We start from the raw sequence: 21,240 nt of genomic DNA, 5'->3' as shown, positions 1-21,240 counted from the left end.
AAGTCAGCCGTAATCAAATATATAACTCAGCCGAAATATAATAAAATTAATATATAACTCAGCTGCACTAAAGACTTACATTATCAAACACCCATCCATATTCCTTTTCCGGCCACGGTCTTTCATGGATGAGGATGCTGTAGAAATCACCCTCATGATCAGTGGAGAGGACTGCTGGTTTATCTGCTAGTGCTGGTGGTTTGGGTGGACTTCCCTTAATGTGTTGCATCAGTTTTTCGAGTAGCACCGGACCAACAGGTGCTAGAGGGTCATATATTACTGATGAAGGAGTAACATTTTTCCTCATGCACGTCGTTCCATTCTCTCCTACGTACGGAAAAACTGCTGGTGAAGAAACTGCCGCCTTTGAAAACCCTTTTGGAGTTAACTGAACACTTTTCTCTTGATATTCCTTAATTATGGCAGATCTAACCAGTTCAGATCCCTCGACGTCAGACTACGGCGCGAATTCGTTCTCTCCACCCCAACAACTTCGTCAGTCACATCAGCAAATACACTATCCTCTCCAGATGGAGTCACCTCTTTGTTCTTTGACTCAGCCTCTTTTCGCTTCTTTAGCTCAGCCTCTTGTTTCTTCTTTAACTCAGCCTCTTTTTTCTTACCCTCAGCCTCTTTTTTCTTCTTACCCTCAGCCTCTTTTTTCTTAGCTTCAGCCTCTTTTTTCTTACCCTCAGCCTCTTGTCTCTTCTTACCCTCAGCCTGTTTTTTCTTCTTACCCTCAGCCTCTTTTTTCTTAGCTTCAGGATCTTTTTTTCTTAGCCTCAGCATCTATACAAATCACCTAAAACTCTCGGTTGAATACACCACCCTAAACAATAAATATCAAAGGCTTGAAGAAGCAGTTATCACAGCTGATATTTCCCAAAAACTGTCTAGCTAACTTCTCTTAAACATCCTGCAGCCGCGTCCATAGGCTGGAACCTTAGCATCCTTATCATCCTTAGTAGCCTTTGCAGGAGAAATTACTACGAAATCAAGAGGTTGACTATCAAGATCAGTAGCTTTAGTGACACTACCAAACTCCTCATCCAAAGTCCTTCTCACCCCTGATTCCTTATCAAGCTCCTTGGCCAAATTCTTCTTCGGTCCAAAAACCTTACCAGGAGTCGCAGCTAACGCTGGAATACTGACAGACTTCTTCTGCGTTTGAACCACCGGTAATGGTGGAGAGGGGTTATCATTGTTTTCGGGAATTTTCCCAACCCTCAGATCTTTCAGACGCTCCTCTAGTAAAGCTTTCACCTTGTCATCAATGGTCTTTTGGGTCCATCAATTGTCTGTTCCGGTCTAACTCATAAGCTTCCAACCGTGAGTCAATCTGATCAAATTTTCTGGAAATATTATCCATAGTACTCACAATGGTCGTCAGAGTCGCTTTGTTCTCCAACTCCAAATCTTTGCTACATTACTTCTCGCTAGAACCCTTTCCCGCTGCAGCAGCTTCAGACTCATTATGTGTCTTAACTTTCTTCTGTTTCTTAGTGGGTGGCTCAACTTCTGACGAAACTCCACCCTTTATTTTCTTCTTCCTCTTTGCTACCTTCCTTCTCGCTAGAACCCTTTCCCGCTGCAGCAGCTTCAGACTCATTATGTGTCTTAACTTTCTTCTGTTTCTTAGTGGGTGGCTCAACTTCTGACGAAACTCCACCCTTTATTTTCTTCTTCTTCTCATTCCCCTTCCCCTTTGCATTCCCCTGCACTTCCCAAAAACCTTTCACAAATCTACCTGCATGAATGTCTGTTATCAAGCTAACGAGTTCAGGGTCGTCAGCTTCACCCGGCCAACTAGGAAACATCACTTCAATTGAGTCCTTCAAAACCATTCTCCTCACACGCACCTGCAACACCAGGTTATAACAAAACTCAGCCTCCAAACTAACACAAAACTCAGCCATCAACTAAAATAATTCAGCCACCAAATAACACATAACTCAGCCATTAAGTAACTCATAACTCAGCCATCAAATATAATAAGTCAGCCATCAAATATAATAACTCAACCATTAAGTAACAATAACTCAGCCATCAAATATAATAACTCAGCCAATAAGTAACTCATAACTCAGCCACCAAATCTTACCTCACCATGCTCTTTGATTTCGGCAGACAACAATTTATCAAAACTTGCTCGTGTACGCTTTCCACCCCATCGCAAATGCGGAACGTTTTAGTTATTGATCACGCTCCCAAAACTCTCACCGAAGCAGGCGACGGATTCATACGCCCAAATCAATAACGCGTCCTTCATGCCACTTATTGTGTAAGAACCTCCTTCTGGAGCCAACGTTTTAATAGAGTCAATTAAAACTTTGTATGCAGTCCGACCCCATGGATACGACCTCATGGCTTCATCGTCGAATACCCTTATTGCACTTTGAAAGGGTATCCTTGAATTGTGATGCAAACAATAGACTCCCATGGCTTGAAGAAGTAGCAGCCCCAACCACTTACGCTTTTCAAAACTCCAAAGCAAACAGAACTCCAATGCTGCCTTCAGTTCATTTAACTTGGGTCCCATCCCAAGCGGCACCTTTAACTCCCCCCAAAACTCGTTGTATTGATCAGGATCAAATTTTTCTGTTGGCAATGGACCTGTGTTTAGCCCAGTGATCTCACCAAACTCGAGCAAGCTAAACCTAATAGCCTCATCAGCCACGAGACACCATATCTCCTTCTTTAGAACTCGCAGCTGTCTACACAGTAGATAGTGCACGGTCCTACCAGACCACATGCTTTCGCGTCCAGCTAGCCTAGCAACTACTCCAATGGGAGAGTTCACCAGTTCTTCCCACACATCAAGTCCTATTCTTTCTCTAACGTGGGGGAAATGTCCTGGACGGAAATTGTGATTAATATCTTTACCTTCAAGGTTAGAAGACCCTTCACGGTAAAGTCTTGGAGGGTAATCCCGTTATTTAACTTCAGCAGCATCCATCTGATCATATAACCCAACAATAAATCAGCCACAAGAAAACAATAACACATCCGTACTATAACAATAACTCAGCCACAACATAACATTAACTTATTCACGACACAGTGATAACTCAGCCACAAAATGTTTGAATAACCCAGTCACAACTAAATAGTAACTCAGCCAAAACATAAAAGTAACTCATCCACAACATAAAAGTAACTCAGCCATCTTAACATTAACTTATTCACGACACAGTGATAAGTCAGCCATAACATAACCCTAACTCAGTCGCAACAAAACCCTAACTCAGACGCAACAAAACCCTCAACAAAACCATATCACAGCCGCAACATAACCATATCTCAGTCGCAACAAAATATAAATCAGATGAAATATAATACATAACTGACCCACAAACTCAACCAAAACACAATATATAACGTCAGGATATCCTACCAGAAAAGAAGAACTCGCAGATAAGAATGCGGCGAAGACGGCAGAAAAGACGATTGCGAACAAACGATTGAAGACTTCCGATTTCGGGCACGACGATAACGGAGAAAACAGAGTATCACGACAGAGAGTTAGTTCGACGAAGAGGAAGTAAACACAGACAATGTCGATGAGTATCTTGTGGTTCCTTCTTCGACGGTTCCTTCTTCGTGACGACAAAGACAATGTTCTTAGTTAGTTTTTTTTTTTAAAGTTCGATGTAGTTAGATGGAGAAGAGACGGTTTGGTTTCTATTGTGCTGATGTGTAATTTCAATTAATGATGTGGATTTAATGTTTAAAAATAATTTCAATTAAAAAAAACTAACCGAAGGCCCTTACAGTCATTTACTATGGATGTCTAAACATTCTATTAATTTTTAAAAGATGTTTAACACTTTAGTAATAAACCAACTTTTCTTATACATTCTAGTAATTTTCTCTTTTTTTTATCCTTCTAAATCGTTTATCATTTCTTGTTTTCGAAAGATTATAGATTATCAATAAATAAATATTTCTATTCAACTTAAAAAATCCAATTTCATTTTTTCCTTATAAGTAATAGTCCAAGTTTTGTGTTAAAAAAGTAATAGTCCACGTTGGTGTTTAACACTTTTTTTGGTGCTAAATAACACTTTTAAAAGTCTCTTAACACGTTTAGAGTATATAGATTAAGGGTCTGACCGGTTGAAACAACGCGGTTGTGGAAATTTGTGGATGTGGATGGTTGCGGTTTCTAGCATTATTAAGCGGTTTGTACGACTGGTACATCAGTTAGAAATCGGTGCATTTGCGGTATATTTGTAATGATTCAGAGTTCAGATTACTAGTTGTGATTGATGATATACACACTTACTTCCACATTTGGTACTGCAGGCTACTGGTCGACCGCATTGACAGATGACCCCAACAGCGTCGCTGACATCATTGGCATTGACGAGAGCCGCAAGCTGTGGGGTTATAATAGAACAAATGCACCACATAGGAGTCCTCCTTATTCTAAGACAACATTCCGCTGTTGGAGACTGCCTCAATATCAGCCTCTTGCACGCGTTCACTAATACCCGGCATTGCCCGTGGCAGTAGCTCTCTGCAGCCACCATATTGAGGGTAAAATTTGAAATCAGTACGACAAGGATCAGTGACATCAACATAGCTATCTTTTCCTCCATTTTCCTGAGTGACCTTCTGAAGTTTATATTATTCAGAAAACATCCCTATTTATTAAGAGAAAGGTTATAAAATAAACTAGGTTTGTTAAATATTTACAACTCTGACTTATCATTTAGAACTGTGTGTAAGTGCAAGATGCAAACACAATAAGGTAGTGCAGAAGATAAATCAAGAGACAAATACACAAGGAAACACCAAAGCTTTTATTAGAATCTCCTTTAAACAATCTTTACAAGACTTGCTTATTCAGCTTTTACACGTCTAGTGTTAACACCCAAACACACGCTACTGAAAGATTCCTAAGCTACCCGCTTATGTATCTTCTCCGTCAAGTACTTCGACCACTGCTTCAGCACGACCCAAGAACACCTCCAAGAGCTTCTCTCTCTCTCTTTAAGATCAGCCTCCGTGTCTCTGTCTCTTTACAGACGACCCCATAGCCATCTTATAGTTATTCTCCATGTTCCCGAAACCCTAGTCTCCAAGGCAACATGTATGGACATTTTCCATAACAATAAGTGCAACTTTCCTTTTCTTGGAATGCACTTATTCCTCTTTCTTTAAGTCATAAACTTGCTCCTCAAGTTTATTCCTCTTTCCATATCTTCAAGATACTCCCTTGCTCTCCAAGTCTACACGACTCCAGCTCAGCATCTTTACTCCACATGGTCTTCACCACTTAACCCGACGTCTGCTTCAGCAACTACATCAGCGACTACTTCAGGGCAGACATCTTACATCTTCAATCTCCCCCTTTTAGCTTTGTGTGCCGATCAAGCACAACACTCTTCTGGTTCAGCAACCACGTTCCTTACCTAGAAACTTTCAAACCAAATGTGCTTTTCTCCCCCACGAGATGTGCACCACACCATGCTTTTCTCCCCCATGAGATATGCATCCTTTGTACCAGAATATCACCATTATCCCCCTGCTTGATCACATACTAAGCTAAAACAGATGCTTATATGTCAAGCTTTACAGACCTACCGTCTGTTTCTTCATGTATAATCATGACACAGCCCCTGTTGCAGCGGAATAACAAGTACTGCATCACGATTTGACGCACCTGTCGAGCTACCTCTCGACCCACTTCTGTTAAGGACCTAGCTACCTTCAGGTGTCGTCTCCTTGACCATGAGCCCTTCCCCATCCGCACCGAGTGCCCTCTGCACTCGTTGCTATTGTCTTGGAGTGATTTAACACCCCTGAAGATCATCTCGCACCACTTCCTGACGCACTTCAATCTCCTTCCCCTTTGTGTCACAGACAACTCCGTGTCCTGACTCCACGCTTGATGCTTCTTGATCTTCCTGAAGATCACTCCTAACAGAGCTGCATCCATCTTCTGATGTCTCATCCTTGATCTCATCAAGTAAGCCACTCTTGGCTAAGGACACCTCTTCAACCCTCCTGGGCTTAGTGAACGTCTTGTTCACCTTCTTGGCCATGTTTCTGCTCTTTTCACGAGCAAAACACTCCACCTTCTTGTGTCCAACATTCCCACAGAACCAACAGCACATCCGATGTTGCTTCTTGCTTGGCCTGACACAGTTGCTGATGCACCGATCAGTCTCCTTCCTTGTACCAGCTGCACAACCATGCTTCAGAACCTCCTGCCTGACCTTCGTGTTGTTGCACTGATGTACTACTTTCGGCTTGTTACTCACAGCTGCGCGCTGTAGAACTTCCTGCCTTACTCCCTGTCGTACGTCCCAATGTACTTCCTGACAAGCTCCTTTGGCTCTACTTTTTGATGTGCTCCCATGCACGAAACGTGGCAACCCCTTATGCTGGACTTTCCTCAACTTTCTAACCTCCTGCTCCAAAGACTCATTCTTATCTTTTACAATCGCAAGTTCTTCCAGCACTTCTTCAAGCAACTTGGTTTGCTTCTGAGCCACATTCTCCCATCTCAGATTCTGATCCTTGAAATTCAACCACTTGTTGTATAACATGTGATACTCCTCATCACCTGTACCAACATCTGAATCTGAGGATTCACTAGATTCCTCATTGCGTGCACCAAATGCAACAAGGTTCTTCAGCACCTTTCCATCTTCCTCAGACTCTGAATCATCAGACGACTGCAGTGGAACTCTTATTTCCTTCTTTGAGTTTGGACATTCACGCTGTGTGTGTCCAATACCTCTACACTCAGAACACTTAAGTTCTCTCCGTTGGCTACAGGACAGTCAGCCCTTATATGACCAACACCTTCACATTCATAGCATCTAAGACGTTCTCTTCTTCTGCTATTGCCACGATCACCTCCTTGGCGACCATACTGATTCCACCCACCAGAGGAATTCATCATCTTACTCAGATTCCTAGCCAACATCCCCATGGCATCTTCAACATTCGGAGATCTATCTCCATCTTTGTCAGCAGCAAGAGCTATACTCCTTGATGCACCACCTGACGTAGAGACTGAACTACTGTCTTTCTCCATCTCTTGTGCCTTTAGCATACCCACAAGTTTGTCAAACTTGAGCTCATCCGTGTTTGTAGTCATCTGCAAGACCACTTTGTGAGCTTCAAACTTTGTTGGAAGACAACGTAGTAACTTCTTTACCAGCTTCTTCTCCTTGTACTTCTTCCCAAGTACAAATGCTTCATGCGCCATACCACTGAGTTTGGCACTAAAGCTCGCCACTGAATCATTATCAGACCACCTGAGATTCTGAAACTGCGACCCAAGATGATCTAGACGTGTACTCTTGACACTCTCATCTCCTTCAAAAGAATTCAGCAGGATCTCCCACGCCACTTTAGCCGAAGTACTCCCCTGAATCAGCTGAAACTGCTCTGCTTCAACAGCTCCAAAAATCACCGACAACGCCTTTGCATTAAATTTTTATGCATTGCGTTCTGCCTCTGACCAATCTTCTTTTGGTTTAGGCTTCTTCTCACCTCCTGTGACTATGGTAGGCTCCTCCCAACCAATCTCCACAGCTGTCCACGCATCTTCATTGATTCCTCGAATCATCTGCTTCATGCGAGCCTTCCAATGACCATACTGGTCCGCATTCAACACGATCGCCTTCTGCACAGAAATAATCGTGTCCATCTTCACCTTCAGGATAACACCGGTAACTTAGGTGCCCCGCTCTGATACCACTTGTAAGTGCAAGATGCAAACACAATAAGGTAGTGCAGAAGATAAATCAAGAGACAAATACACAAGCAAACACCAATGCTTTATTAGAATCTCCTTTAAACAATCTTTACAAGACTTGCTTATTCAGCTTTTACACGTCTAGTGTTAACACCCTAAAACACGCTACTGAAAGATTCCTAAGTTACCCGCTTATGTCTCTTCTCCGTCAAGTACTTTAGCCACTGCTTCAGCACGACCCAAGAACACCTCCAAGAGCTTCTCTCTCTCTATAAGATCAACCTACGTGTCTTTACAGACGACCCCATAGCTATCTTATAGTTATTCTCCATGTTCCCGAAACCCTAATCTCCAAGGCAACATGTATGGACATCTTCCATAACAATAAGTGCAATTTTCATTTTCTTGGAATGCACTTATTCATCTTTCTTTTAGTCATAAACTTGCTCCTCAAGTTTATTCCTATTTCCATATCTCCAAGATACTCCCTTACTCTCCAAGTCTACACGACTCCAGCTCAGCATCTTGACTCCACATGGTCTTCACCATTTAACCCGACGTCTGCTTCAGCAACTACGTCAGCGACTACTTCAGGGCAGACATCTTACATCTTCACTGTGTTCAGCATTAAGAAGTCGTGAGGATAACAACGGGCTAATAATCATGGAAAATATATGGTGTTCTTTAATTATCATATAAACTATATGTCGGTGCTACTCGACGAAAATATGAGACATCGTGATGTCTAAATCACATGCCTTTTTAATTTTTTACCCAAAGTTCCAAATGGTTGAATTAATTGAATGGACAACAGCAACTTTAAAAGGTTTTGTCTCTTCTCACTTCTTCATCCTTGGGAGAAAGAAACTGTCTAGTGTTCTCGAATCCAATTACGTTAAGAACTGATTCTGGTTGGTGACCGGATTATATTATTTTTTGTGAACTAGTTTAAAGTCTGATCGTTTCAGTGCATCTTTTATTTATTTATAAACCCACGTTTTTCATGTTTTAGTTATCTTTCTGATTTATGATATATCATAGTTGTTACCACTTTTTGACTTAGTGTAAATCTTTTTTGAATATTTGTTATGTGTTTCGAGTTGATTTAAAATTATTTCAAGTCTAAGTACGTTTTAGAGATTTTGGAGAATTTAGAGCTTGAGAAAAGAAAACTACGGCTTCGTATCAACAGCTTCTGGCTCGAACATCTGAGTTTCTTCTTCTTTAGCAGTGTCACCTTCTTGTTGATTCTCTATCATGAATGGACCATCACCGTCGTCCATTGTAACTCCCCAAGACATACGAAACATTCCAGGTTCAATCTCCATGTTGTTGTTGGCTCCCTTCCAATTCCAACACGATTTCTCATTAAAGATCACATCTCTGCTTACAACTATTCTTCTCGAGCTTGGATTATAAAGCCTATAAGCTTTAGATCCTGGTTCTAATCCGAGGTGAACCAGAGGATGTGATCGATCGTCGAGCTTCTTGAGGTGAACAGAGTCGACTTTTGCGTATGCAGGACAGCCGAAAACTCTTATATGGCCAATGTTTGGTTTTCTTCCTCTCAATCTCTCATATGGAGTTTGACCCTTTAAGACTCTTGTGGGCATTCTATTGATTAAGTACGTGGCATGGCTCACCGCTTCTTCCCACAAGTAGTTAGGCACACTTATTGCCTTTAGCATGCTTCGTGTTATCTCCATCAAAGTATGATTTTTTCTTTCGACAACACCATTTTGTTGTGGTGTATAGGGAGATGTTAAGTGACGCCTTATTCCGTTGTTGCTGCAGAAATCTTGAATTCTTTCAAAGTAAACTCACCCCTTCTATCCGTACGTAGGGTTTTTATTTCTTTGTTGACGTCCTTCTTAACAAGCGTTTTGAAAGCTCTGAATATTTCAAATGCATCACTGTTTTTCTTTAATAATATTGACCATATATACCTTGTGCAGCCATCAATTATTACAAAGATGTAACGATTGTTTTTGAGTGTGGTTGGTGATATAGGACCACACAAGTCGGTGTGTAGAAGTTCCAAAGCATGAGATGATCTATACACGGTTGCTTTAGGGAATGGCAAAGTTGCTTCTCTTCTTTGATCACCGGCAAGCCAATTACCATCTCTTGTGTTGACATGGACCTCATAGTTTGGAAACTAATGTGTCCAAGTCTCGCATTCCATCTCCAAGGATCTTCATCAATCCTTGCATGTAGATAAGTAGTTTTCCCTACCTTAAGAGAGATCTTAAACAAACGATTCAATCCCCATAAATACTTTTATAAGTAATCTTCAATTAGGGTCTCTCAAAGTTAGAAAGTCTTCCTTCATTCCAACGTTGCATCCTTGTTCTGTAGCTTGACCTAAGATTATTATATTACTCAGGAGTTCTTGAATGTAGTATATATCCGCTAGAAGCTTCTGTTCGCCCGTATTTGCTTCGAATAGGATAGATCATTTTCCGTTGATGTCAACGCAAGATCCATCTCCAAACTTAACAACTTTTCCTTTTATGTTTTCACTAAGCTCATAGAAATAAGATCGTTCGCCGGTCATATGGTTACTAGCACCATTATCTAAGTACGGCATTCCTTCTTCTCTTTTATTTTGCTCAATAGCTTTCGGTAAGACCTTTTCTTCGTTGAGGAATACGATCTCGTGCATGTATACAACATCGGCTTCCTTTGTTTCCTGTTTATTTAGCTCTTGGTCATCTTTCTTCTCGGGACAAACAGAGGCAAATTGACCTTTCTTGTCACACTTGAAGCAAGTAATGTTAGAGTAATCCTTCTTCTCTTTGCTTATATCTCGTGTGTTGCTCCTTCCACGCCCTCTTCCTGTGTTGCCTTGACCACGACCTCTGCCTCTTCCTCTTGACTTCTCTGTTCTCTTATTAGAGTTTGCATAGAGAAGATTTCCAAATGGCTCATGAGTCTCTTCATCGAGTATTCGTTCCTCGTATGCTTTGAGTCTCCCAATAATGTCTTCATAAGTTGTCTTGTTTAGGTCAAGAACTTGCTCGACTGAAGGTATGATATGAATGTACTTGCTTCTTGGTAAGCTATTCAAGAACTTATTTACGAGTTTTGATTCTTCAAGTGTTTGACCTAAGAAGGCTGATTTCGCGGCTAGTTCCAATAACTTCCCAGAGAAGCTATCAATCGTGTCTGAGTCCTTCATCCTTAGGTGCTCAAACTCGTTCATTAGGGTTTGGAGACGAGCTTCCTTTACTTGTTCGGCGCCAAGGTTTCTTGATTTAATGGCTTCCCAGATCTCGTTAGGGGGAGTCTTGTTCTCCTACCTGTAGAATTAGATTCTCAGGTATGGACTGAAACAATAGTGCTATTATGATGGCGTTCTTATCTTCATCCGTTGAACCTGGTTCAATGGATTCCTAAACCTTATGAACTCTCAACAAAACTTTCATCCTCATCGACCAGACGGTATAGTTCGATGAAGATAGCATCGGACATACAACTGCGGATGGTACCGAATCTCTTGTCTTCATTGGAGGCTTCGTATCACCCATCGTTTATGTCTTGACTTCAAAGAGCAGAACCTGGCGCTCTAATACCAAATAAAGTCGTAGTAAACGAACGTGAAGCTTGTATAAAACTGTCCTTCATTTTATTTAGTTTAGAAACTATCTCAAAACTAAACAACAAGCTTGTAATCTTCCTTATAGATTCATCACACAAGATGATCTACATATATAGGCAATAGAAGTCATTCTCTATCCTATTACATATGGAAATAGGAAATTCCTTTATTCTAATCCTAATTAGATAAGTTATCCTACTTCCTTAATAAATAACTTATTACACAAGTAATGTTGAAGCTTATTCAACAAGTCGGAGACGATTTCTGATGACAATCTCGATTTACACCCACCTTAGTGTCGGTCGACACTCCCCTTGTTTCATGAGAAAAGCTGAATTTAAAGATATTGCAAAAAAAAAAATCCATTACACTTATTAGCAGAAGAAGCCATATCGTGGTTTTAGACTATTTTTTTTAAGTTTTTAAGAGTTTTGTTAGACACACTTGGATAGAGACAGATGAGGGCTTAGACTGGAGAGAGATCTGAACTCCTTCAGAGAGAAGATCGTATACTCTCGTTTTTTTAACTCAAATTACATCTATTATGCATTTCATACATATGTAGATTGGTATTCTCTATGTCTGAATAATTTCATTGTTAGATTTAAGGTTATTGAATGAATTGTTAGATTTGATAAGATTGTTAGGGTAATTTATTAGTTCTTCATATAAATTGTTTGCAACGCTAATTTCTCGATTAATCTTAGGATAATTGTCAGACACGAGAGTGTAATCAATTTTGGAACTGAACTTAGAAGAGCTAAATATTTATTCGCAGAGAGAGAGTTGGTTTAAATATTTATGTACTGCAATAATCAAACCTGAGTTTATTGATTGTCTGAAATAATTGAATTCGCAATGAGACTTGGAATTCTAGGATTTAGACATTAGGTAATCTCTGCAACGAGAGTTGATTGACTACTGTTTGAGTTTGATAAAGCAAATCTAAATTAAACCCTTGATAATCTATCTTGTCTGCAGTTCTGAAATACCTGCGAGCTTCCCTGAGTCTAACACCTCCCGTCTCTGATAACTTACAACCTGCATGTTTTAATTGTTATTTACTATATTTCATTCTCTATTGTTTAGCTTGAATTCAAAAACCAAATTCTGTCTATATCCTAGAATCCCAAATCTATTTACCAATTAAAATAATCCATATAAGCATTAAAAACATCTATCTATTAAAATAGAAGTCACAACTTCATTTCATGTGTGATATTTTAAGTTGGAACATCCATCAGGAACTCATTTCATTTAGTTGTCCTATATTAATATCACCTTAACTGTCCTAACATTAATGTATAAAAATATTGTACAGCATTATCCAAAAGAATAAACTAAGAATCTCGTGCCATTAAGTAGATAAACCTATAATTATGGTTCAAGAAAATCTGTTCAAACATACTATTTTCCTAAATTTACTATTTACATTCAAATAGTAAATCATATTCATGAGACTATACAAACGAAAAAGATTTTAACCTTTTATCAAGCATACTCACACGAAATCATCATCTCGTGTGAAACAAGGAATAATTTTTGCAGCTTCGGTTTTTGTTCTTTTTTTTTGTCAACAACAAACAGATTCATATAGACTTTGTAAACCAAACTATTAGCTCCGCGTCCATATGGACAACAAAAGACGGTTGATTTCTTGCACTGCGTGCTAGACTGTCCGCCCTTGAATTCTGCGTCCGTGGTATATGAATGAGCTCTGTACTGTTGAAACTTTCCTTCAATAACTTTATGTCTTCCAAATAACTTGCAAAGGCTGACCACTCTTCAGGTTCAGAAACCATCTTCACCAATTGAGAACAATCTGTTGCAAATGTGACGTTTAACTGTCTTAGATTCCTCATACATTTCATATAGACTGTGTTTTTGTTCTTAGAGCTGGAGGATTGATCATGAGGCTAAAGAAAGAAGATGAGACATAGGAAAAAAAAAAATAAGCCTAACCACCAATTAAAAATATACACTTTAATTTCCCTGGAAAAAACCAGTTACTACTTTTTGGCTGTTTATAATTGGATTAGTCTAATTTGGAATGACTCATTTGATATGTTATCATACTATATTTGCCAATTTAAAAGATTTTTAAGTCACCGAACTGTTGATTAGTGTATATGAATATTTTACCATATATTATTCAGATTAATCCTTTGTTCATATGTTGAGACAACTAATACTAAATGCTTAAAAATTAGTGTATATAAATATTTTAAAATTGTTATAAATATCAAATAAAACTACTAAATTATATTTTTTATAACATAAACTGAAAACTTACATATAAAATTTTAGTTTTAACAATATAAAAGTTAAATTAAAAATAATTTGAAATGTGTTGAACTTTGTATATCTTAGTTCGTCTAATATATGAACCGAAAATCTAATTAAATAGATATATAATAAAAGTAACAAATACGTATGACAATTTCAAATAATTAATTTAATAAAAAAAATATAAACAACATATTATTGTGTTTGAAAAATAGTATAAATATTTATTATATATATATATATATAATAAAGTGAAAACAAACACCCGTGCGGTTGCGCGGGTCAAATTCTAGTATTTGATTAGTTTACTAAACTCCTAAACCAAATATCCGTAATTTAGACATAATTTGGGGATACGTAATTTAACTCATCTAAATTCAGTTCAGGTAATTAATCATGTTGTCTCATCTATCAATTATTCTAGAATCTAATAGCTTTAAGAACAACTTAGCTGAAAAACTAATTGACTACCCTAACAATTCAATCGAGTCAAACCATTCATTCATTAACCTTTGAAGAACCCTAAATCTAAAAATGGTACTACTCAGTCATGAGCAAGAAAACACAAATCAAATCTGAATCAATTGCGTAATTAAATAATAGAGTAAAAAAAATAGTTCAAAATCTTCTCTCAACAGGTATGAGTTCAGATCTCTCTCTCCAAAAAGCTCCATGCTCTAATCTCTCAGTATCCAAGCATAAGTTACAAAAACTCTAAAAATTAAGATATAATCTAAACACACAAATTGGGCTCTTTTGCCATTAAATAAAACTTCTGGAAATTTTTAATATCTTCAAAATTGGAATGTCTCGTAAAAAGTGGAGGGTGACGACTGAGGCCAAGGGTGGTGCCGATTAACACATAGACTTAGAAATTGACTCCAACTAGATCTTTGAAGGTTCATGGTCCGCCAGTCTCCAAATTGCTCCAGAAGCTGCAATGTTGTCCAAAACGTACCTAAATATACAATGACTCTAAAACGACTCGAAATATATACGAAACACTCTAAAACCAGACTTATATAATGGTCAAAAACCAGTACAAACCATGAAATATCAGATGCCGATCTTCATATTAGTTTTGACCATTATGTGATTCATAGGGAGTGATTGAAGATGTTTTTTTCCATCTAAAGTTTATGAGCTCACATACAAAGTCAAAAAGGGGCAAATTGAAGATGCAGTTTTATATAAGGTTTTGTATTAGTTCGCAAAGTATTACATGAGGTATTACATGTGTGTGTCATGAAGATGGGTTGTGTTAGAGTTTGTGTATTGTAATGTGCGTAGACTTGTTAAGCTTGAAAAGAGAAAAAAAGAACATGTGCTTGAAGATAAACATACATGGAAATTTGAAGAGTAAGTTTTCCATTAAAGAGAAAGGAAAGTTGTTTAAAGTGCTCCGGAAGATCTTGAGTAGCAAGTTTATATATGGTATACAAGGAAGACATGTCTTTACGAAGAAAATTGTCTATGCAAAATAAGAAAACCGAGAGATATGTATTTGGCGCTTGTGTGATCAAGATTTTGGTGTTATTGCTCTGCATTAGGTGATGACATAGTTGGTGAATTATTTTCAGAGAGATTGAATGTAGATTCAAAGGGAGTTTAGTTCAGAGTCATGTGATCCTAATAGATCGAATTTTAGACGGTGAGTTTTAATTTATGATTGAGTTATCCTAAATAATTTTTTATTGTAATAGAAACGATGGTAATTCAAGAGAATTGTACATAATTTATGCATTACCAAATTGGTCTAATTTGCTTTCTTGTTCTATGAATTTGAAAAAAAAAAAACTAGTGTCATTTACGTTTTACTATTTATGTTCTAGTCTCTTCCTCACTAACATTTTTCATTGATATTGAGCCCAGACCAAAGTAACAAATTTGTCAAATACCGATGTCACCGAATCTAACTATGGCTAGACGACCGCTTGTAACCAGCTTATGTTATAATCTATAAATGTTCCATTTTCCACCTATACAGATTTCCCTGAATTTCATCTTCCCTGTATATAGCTCCTTACCTAGTAATAAGGATCTTTAAAGACAACCACATACACTATACAACAAACGGCAAATACAATGATCAAAACATCGAACGTAAGAGCGGTCATGGCTTGATCACTAAGCTCCATGTTCCTTCCACCTAACCGATCAACCATATCGGGTATAGATTCATAATTCCGAAATTCTTGCTCTTTCGGATCCTCAAGCTTCATTCTCATCTTCTCAGCTTGACGACTAGCAACCTCCTGAGCCAGTGTCCAGTCATAGAATCTCCTACTCTCCTCGTCGCTCAAAACATCGTAGACTTCTTTTAGTTTCATGAACTTGTCTGAAGCTGTTTTAAGTGGTAATGAAGTTGTGTCTGGATGATACTCTTTCGATAATCTCCGGTAAGCAGATTTTATATCTTCAAGATCAGCATCCGTGGAAACACCCAAGAATCTGACAATGATACAGTTACCATTTATAATTCGATTTGGAAAAAATACAAGTATCTTGAGATCTTACTGGTAATGAGAATCAAAAGAATCTTTGATTAGTTCAGCAAATTTGTCATCACTGAAAAGATTGGTATCATCAGGTTTGATCGGGTCGGATCCTCCACCTATCCACCCATCGTCCGGGTTTTCCCAGTGGATTCTTGTGTCTACTCCAGGCAATGGTTTTGTTGGACCTTGTGATGCGTGAATAAGCCTCACCCTTCTTCTCGTTATATTTCTAAATGCTCCCATCCTGTCAATGAACTGCATGCTGTTTTGGATTTTTGGAAAACAAATGCATGTAGTTCGAGCATAAGTGGAAGCTGGAGAAGCCATGGGCGTACTGTTTGTTTCAAAATAGTTTGTTGCTTGTTTCTTCTCTTTTCTTTTTTTATGATTTTGGTTACGGTTTGGCCGCGGAAACTTGTCTCATGGCCTCAATATATGTGTGGCTTAGAGTTTCTATCTCTTATTGTCCTATCTACTGTCCACTAGAATATGAATGAACAAAAAATAAAGATCCATAAAAAATTCAGTTCACACATTTTCCCTGTTGGATAGCTTATGAATATTTTTAAAATTATATATTATTTGCGGACCAAATATATCATCATTAAACATCACTTAGAACTGTTGTATATGGCCATAAATAATAAATAAAATACAAATATTCATAAGCTATTCAACAGAAAAAAATGTGTTAACTGATTCCTTTTTTTTTCTTTTGAACTTCGTTGAACTGAATTTTCTATAGTTGGATTTTAGTTACACTAATTTTCTGTGGTAAACTGATTCCAGAAAGCAATGTATTAAAGAGGATATTTATAACCTACTAATTTAATAATATAAGTTATTTATTAATGGGGATATATTTAGAGACTGTTAGACATAAATTGTTAGACGAATTCTGGAGAGACCAGAGAGTTTGAATCAAACTAAAATACTCAACTAACTTAAGCCATAAGTTTGTATAGTATTTGTGTAGTTAATCGTTTTTGGAGTTAAAATTCATCTTTCAGCGGTTATGGTTGGTCATAGAAAGATTCATCAAAAGAAATTCAGCTTTTAGGAATCAGAAACGTTAAGAGAAGACTCTTGCCACTACATGTGGAAGAAGATGCACTTTTATGCACAGTGAAATGTATGACTTGGTATTTCAAACGTCTGTGTTTTGGAACAGATAGTAAGGATTTGATACCTATACTTCAAAATCCAAGAGAATTGTCTATCTTTTGTATAGAATTGAAGGAAATAGCGAATATGGAAAGTTTTCAAGATTTCTAAATTGGATATTTCTTCGAGCTGGAAATACAACATCAAATTCTTTAACTAAGACGTCTATAATATTTCATAGAAATCATTATTTTGTTAATGGTTCTATGCAGGTTTAGTTAAAACATCAAAACTAAAAAAATATTAGACAAAGTTTATAATTTCAGTGATATCAAATTTGGTATTATTAATATTTATATGCAAATTATATTAACATGCAAATTTGTGTAAGATTATAATGATACCTTATTGTAGAAATGTTCTTAAAATTAAAGTTTGTTAGATTTTTCACTTAAAGAAACAAATATTCGAGCACTAAAGTTGTCTTCTCCATTTGGTTTTACTAAATCACAGGAGACGAGAAAAACTACTACCGATTACTCGCTGCGCTGTATACAGCCGCTGTCCAGGGGGCACAACTGAAAGCCTGCCTAACTGGCCACCCTATACCTCCATTCCAACACTACAAGAAAACATAGGCATTACACAACGGTTTTCCGTGTTAATTCATTGTAATTGGAGTATTACGACGATCACAGTTTTATCTTAAATCTCCCGTCGTAACAAACGATTCATCGTAAATTCTTTGTTAAGGTTACAAAGAATTGTTTTCGTCATAAACACAAATCAGACATATCCGTCATAAATGTGTGGTTAAGTTTCGTCATAAACACCTAGTAAATTAGTCGTGAACTTTGAACGTTAACTCGTCGCTCTCTTTCATAAATATTTACGACGATGTAACTAGAAATTCATTCTAAACTCTCTGTAAATTTTACAAGTATATCTTTGTAAAATTGTTCTAAATGTTATGAGTATTGAACAAAGTCTTCTACATAAAAGTATCGTAAAATTATCAACGAATTTACTTGGATTGTATAATTTACTTTTTCATAATAAATTTAAATAATTAAAATTTAAACTAAAATTTAAATTTAAATAAATTAAAATTTAAAATTATAAAATAATAAATATTTCATGAAATAAATATTTTTTAATATTTAAGTTTATAATACAAAACAAACAAAAAACAACGCTAGGTTGGACGCCGTCGAAGTAGTCCGAGTTTCTCCTACTCGCTAACTCTGCCTCATCCTCCGCCAAACGGGATGTGGAATCCCGCTTTCCTGTCGTCTAATCTCCAACACCCTCTAGATTTGTGGGTTTCCAACCGCCAAAACGTCGAGAAGACTTTCAAGGAATTCCAAGCGAGTCTGCGTCTCAGTCAAATCAGTTTGCATCTGAGACGTCTCCTCTTCCCGTCTCTAAGAATAGGACGATCTCGCCCTTGTGACATCGTTGATGTATCCTATTCCCAACATCCGTCTCTTTTTTTAGTGACAGCCTTGAAAATAAAGAAAACATTAATTTAAATTTTATCTAGTTATTAAATATTAAAAATAATTAAAGTAAATAGATTACCTCTTCAAAGATGTTGTCCACCTCATGTGTGGACAACGTGACGGGTAACCTGCATCTTGTTCTATTCAATCTGATAAGCCACGTTGTGGCAGATTATTTTTGAGTTAGGATCCACAAAAATCACACTCATCACTGGTTGGTATGCTTGAATAGTTCAGTTAGAAGGTAGGAGTCTTGTCTTCCTGGCCTAAAAATAGATAGAAGTAAAAATATAATTAAAATAAAAGGCATGAAATTATATTCTATGGAAACATTTACAGTCTCTAGATGGATACCGTCGTGGGAATTTTGCCCGGTAGTGTGAAGCATCGGTAAATTACCGTGCTTACCCCGGCCTACAGAAAGTGGAGCACTGCAAGGTGATTCAGACCAAGTGGACGTCGTCTAATACACGATGAACCCATCCCATACGTTCTTTGTGATGGTGGTGGGCTTCCCCTCATAACAGTGGATCTCCAATTGGTCCTTCAAGTCTGAGACAGTGTCTGTTAAGCAGGTCTTTTACTTTTGCAACAAACTCCGCCTTCACCCTCCCATTGATCGCTAAAGTCCAATGTCATTTTTTCTAAAACAAACAAATTTAACAATAATATTAGGATAATTAATTAAATTAACTGTTTGGAAAATTAAAAAAAAAAACTAATCGCAAAATATTTGAACCACGTGGTCCTAATGTCCTCCGGTGTCAAAGTCCAGTTCGGATGGGGCTCGATAAAATACCTTTTAAGGGTGTCAGAAATGCTCCGTCCAACACGATTGTCAAGTCCTACCCTAAAAGTTAGTAGTAAAAACGTTAATACTGTAGAACTTAATTATGTAAACTATAAAATTAATGGAGCAAAATACGTACCAGAAAGTTCATGGTCGATCGGGGTCCAAAATATCTAAACCTTCTCATCCAGTCTGGGCAAGAAGATCCTAGACGGTATATCATAAGGTGCACCTGGCGCATCAGCAAATCCGGATGAACTCCGGCCGCAGGGGCAGGGGCGCATCGTCTGGTGCAGCAGGAAGAGGCATCAGTGGTGCAATGGGAGCAGCCGGAGGAGGCATCCGAGGTGCAGAAGGAGAATGCATCCGGGAACTCTCTGCGAGTCGGGGACTATGTCCGGATCCGAAGAAGACGAGGGGCTGAACAAGATGGCAAAACGCCTGTGCCATTTGCCTCGCTGTAATGGGGTCGTTTCCTATGAGCAATCTAAAAAAAAAGTTCCAATCTGTTTAAATACCGCAACCTAATTTATGAATTCCATACCCTAATCTATAAATTTCATAACCTATTCTAGTTCTGTTACCTAAAATAATCACCTAAACTAACAAGCTAAACTTACTTTTTGGATGGTGGTGGGGAATGATTAGAGAGGGCGAGAAGAGGATAAGGGGTGCGAAATGGTTGAGAAATAGTTTTTGTCGTAAACGCCTCATAAGAATATACCAGGCCCCGGGTTTTTGGATTATGAGGAATTTACCAAGATCCGCGTTTTTATTACGAGGAAGTCATGAAGAATGCCTTTTACGATGAATTTACGAGATTACGATGAATTCACCTGGACTTGCGTTTATGTATTACGAAGAATTTACGAGCATAATACCTGAATCCCTAAAAAATGAATCCCTAAACCCCAAGTCTCTTACCAATATCCCTGAATATTATCCCTTTTACCCCATTTTCCTTAAACCCTAAACCCCAACTAAGCCCTCTAGCCCCTTAACATGTATCATAATCAAACAACATACATATGCATTAAGTATTAAATAGATTTATATACATATGAAAACCAAATAAAAAAACATATTCAGATTCATCATTCGATTTATCATCATCACTACAATGATCACTTTCATCAAATTCGTCTTCACATGCTTCATCCATCATATCGTTTATGTAGGTCAATAAGAAGGATGTCATCAGTTTGTTGTTCATGTACATCAACTTCATTATTACTCGCTTCTTGATGTCGAGAAGATCTTCAAATTCACGGTTATGCAGGTCAATAAGAAGGATGTCATCAGTTTGTTGTTTATGTACATCAACTTCATTATTACTCATTTCATGATGTAAAGGTGGTTCTTCTCCAACGACTATGCAGCCACGAGGTGTAACTTTGATAGCAGATAACCAAGTAATTCTGGAATCTATGAGCCGAGGGTATGGAATGAAGATAACTTGATCGGCTTGCGAAGCTAAGATGAAAGGCTTGAAATTGTTGTAGATTCTTCCAGAACTGAGATCAACCACACCGAATTTGTTAAACCGAAAATTTATGTTCACAACGTGGTCAAATCAGTCACATTTGAAGAGGATGTAAAATCTTTTAAAACTCAGTTGTACCTTTTACACAACAGCTTCAGTAACTCTGGAAATTCTACTTCAATCATCTCCTACAAGATCCCGTAAAATTATGCTCTACCTTTCACACATATTATGTAGTTACTTGTTCCCCCCCCCCCCC

General features: G+C 37.8%; 2 protein-coding genes across 2 annotated transcripts; both read right to left on the bottom strand.

Annotated features, from left to right (window-relative positions):
* Positions 1-10,172: 10,172 nt before the first annotated feature.
* On the bottom strand, positions 10,173-11,247 carry LOC106314664. Its single transcript, XM_013752499.1, has 2 exons — positions 11,119-11,247; positions 10,173-11,015 (listed from the first exon to the last, which is right to left on the bottom strand). The coding sequence occupies exons 1-2, from the start codon at positions 11,245-11,247 to the stop codon at positions 10,173-10,175; spliced, it is 972 nt and encodes a 323-aa protein (XP_013607953.1).
* Positions 11,248-15,532: 4,285 nt separating this feature from the next.
* Positions 15,533-16,522, bottom strand: LOC106315604 (NAD(P)H-quinone oxidoreductase subunit T, chloroplastic). The gene is made up of 2 exons (XM_013753379.1): positions 16,122-16,522; positions 15,533-16,055 (listed from the first exon to the last, which is right to left on the bottom strand). Exons 1-2 carry the CDS (start codon positions 16,427-16,429, stop codon positions 15,632-15,634), a joined length of 732 nt encoding a protein of 243 aa, XP_013608833.1. The 5' UTR covers positions 16,430-16,522; the 3' UTR covers positions 15,533-15,631.
* Positions 16,523-21,240: the final 4,718 nt, after the last annotated feature.

The sequence above is a fragment of the Brassica oleracea genome, chromosome C9 (genome assembly GCF_000695525.1).
Source record: "Brassica oleracea var. oleracea cultivar TO1000 chromosome C9, BOL, whole genome shotgun sequence".
In the NCBI taxonomy this organism is placed as follows: Eukaryota; Viridiplantae; Streptophyta; class Magnoliopsida; order Brassicales; family Brassicaceae; genus Brassica; species Brassica oleracea.
This window is presented reverse-complemented; position numbering and strand designations above follow the sequence as displayed.

Bases quoted from the DNA above. Each gene is read 5' to 3' on its own strand.
- LOC106314664 (XM_013752499.1), bottom strand. From the start codon at position 11,247: ATGGGTGATACGAAGCCTCCAATGAAGACAAGAGATTCGGTACCATCC. The intron at 11,016-11,118 runs GTTTAGGAATCC...TTCTACAGGTAG, and splicing joins TTTTGTTGAGAGTTCATAAG to GAGAACAAGACTCCCCCTAA.
- LOC106315604 (XM_013753379.1), bottom strand. From the start codon at position 16,429: ATGGCTTCTCCAGCTTCCACTTATGCTCGAACTACATGCATTTGTTTT. The intron at 16,056-16,121 runs GTAAGATCTCAA...TATCATTGTCAG, and splicing joins TCTTTTGATTCTCATTACCA to ATTCTTGGGTGTTTCCACGG.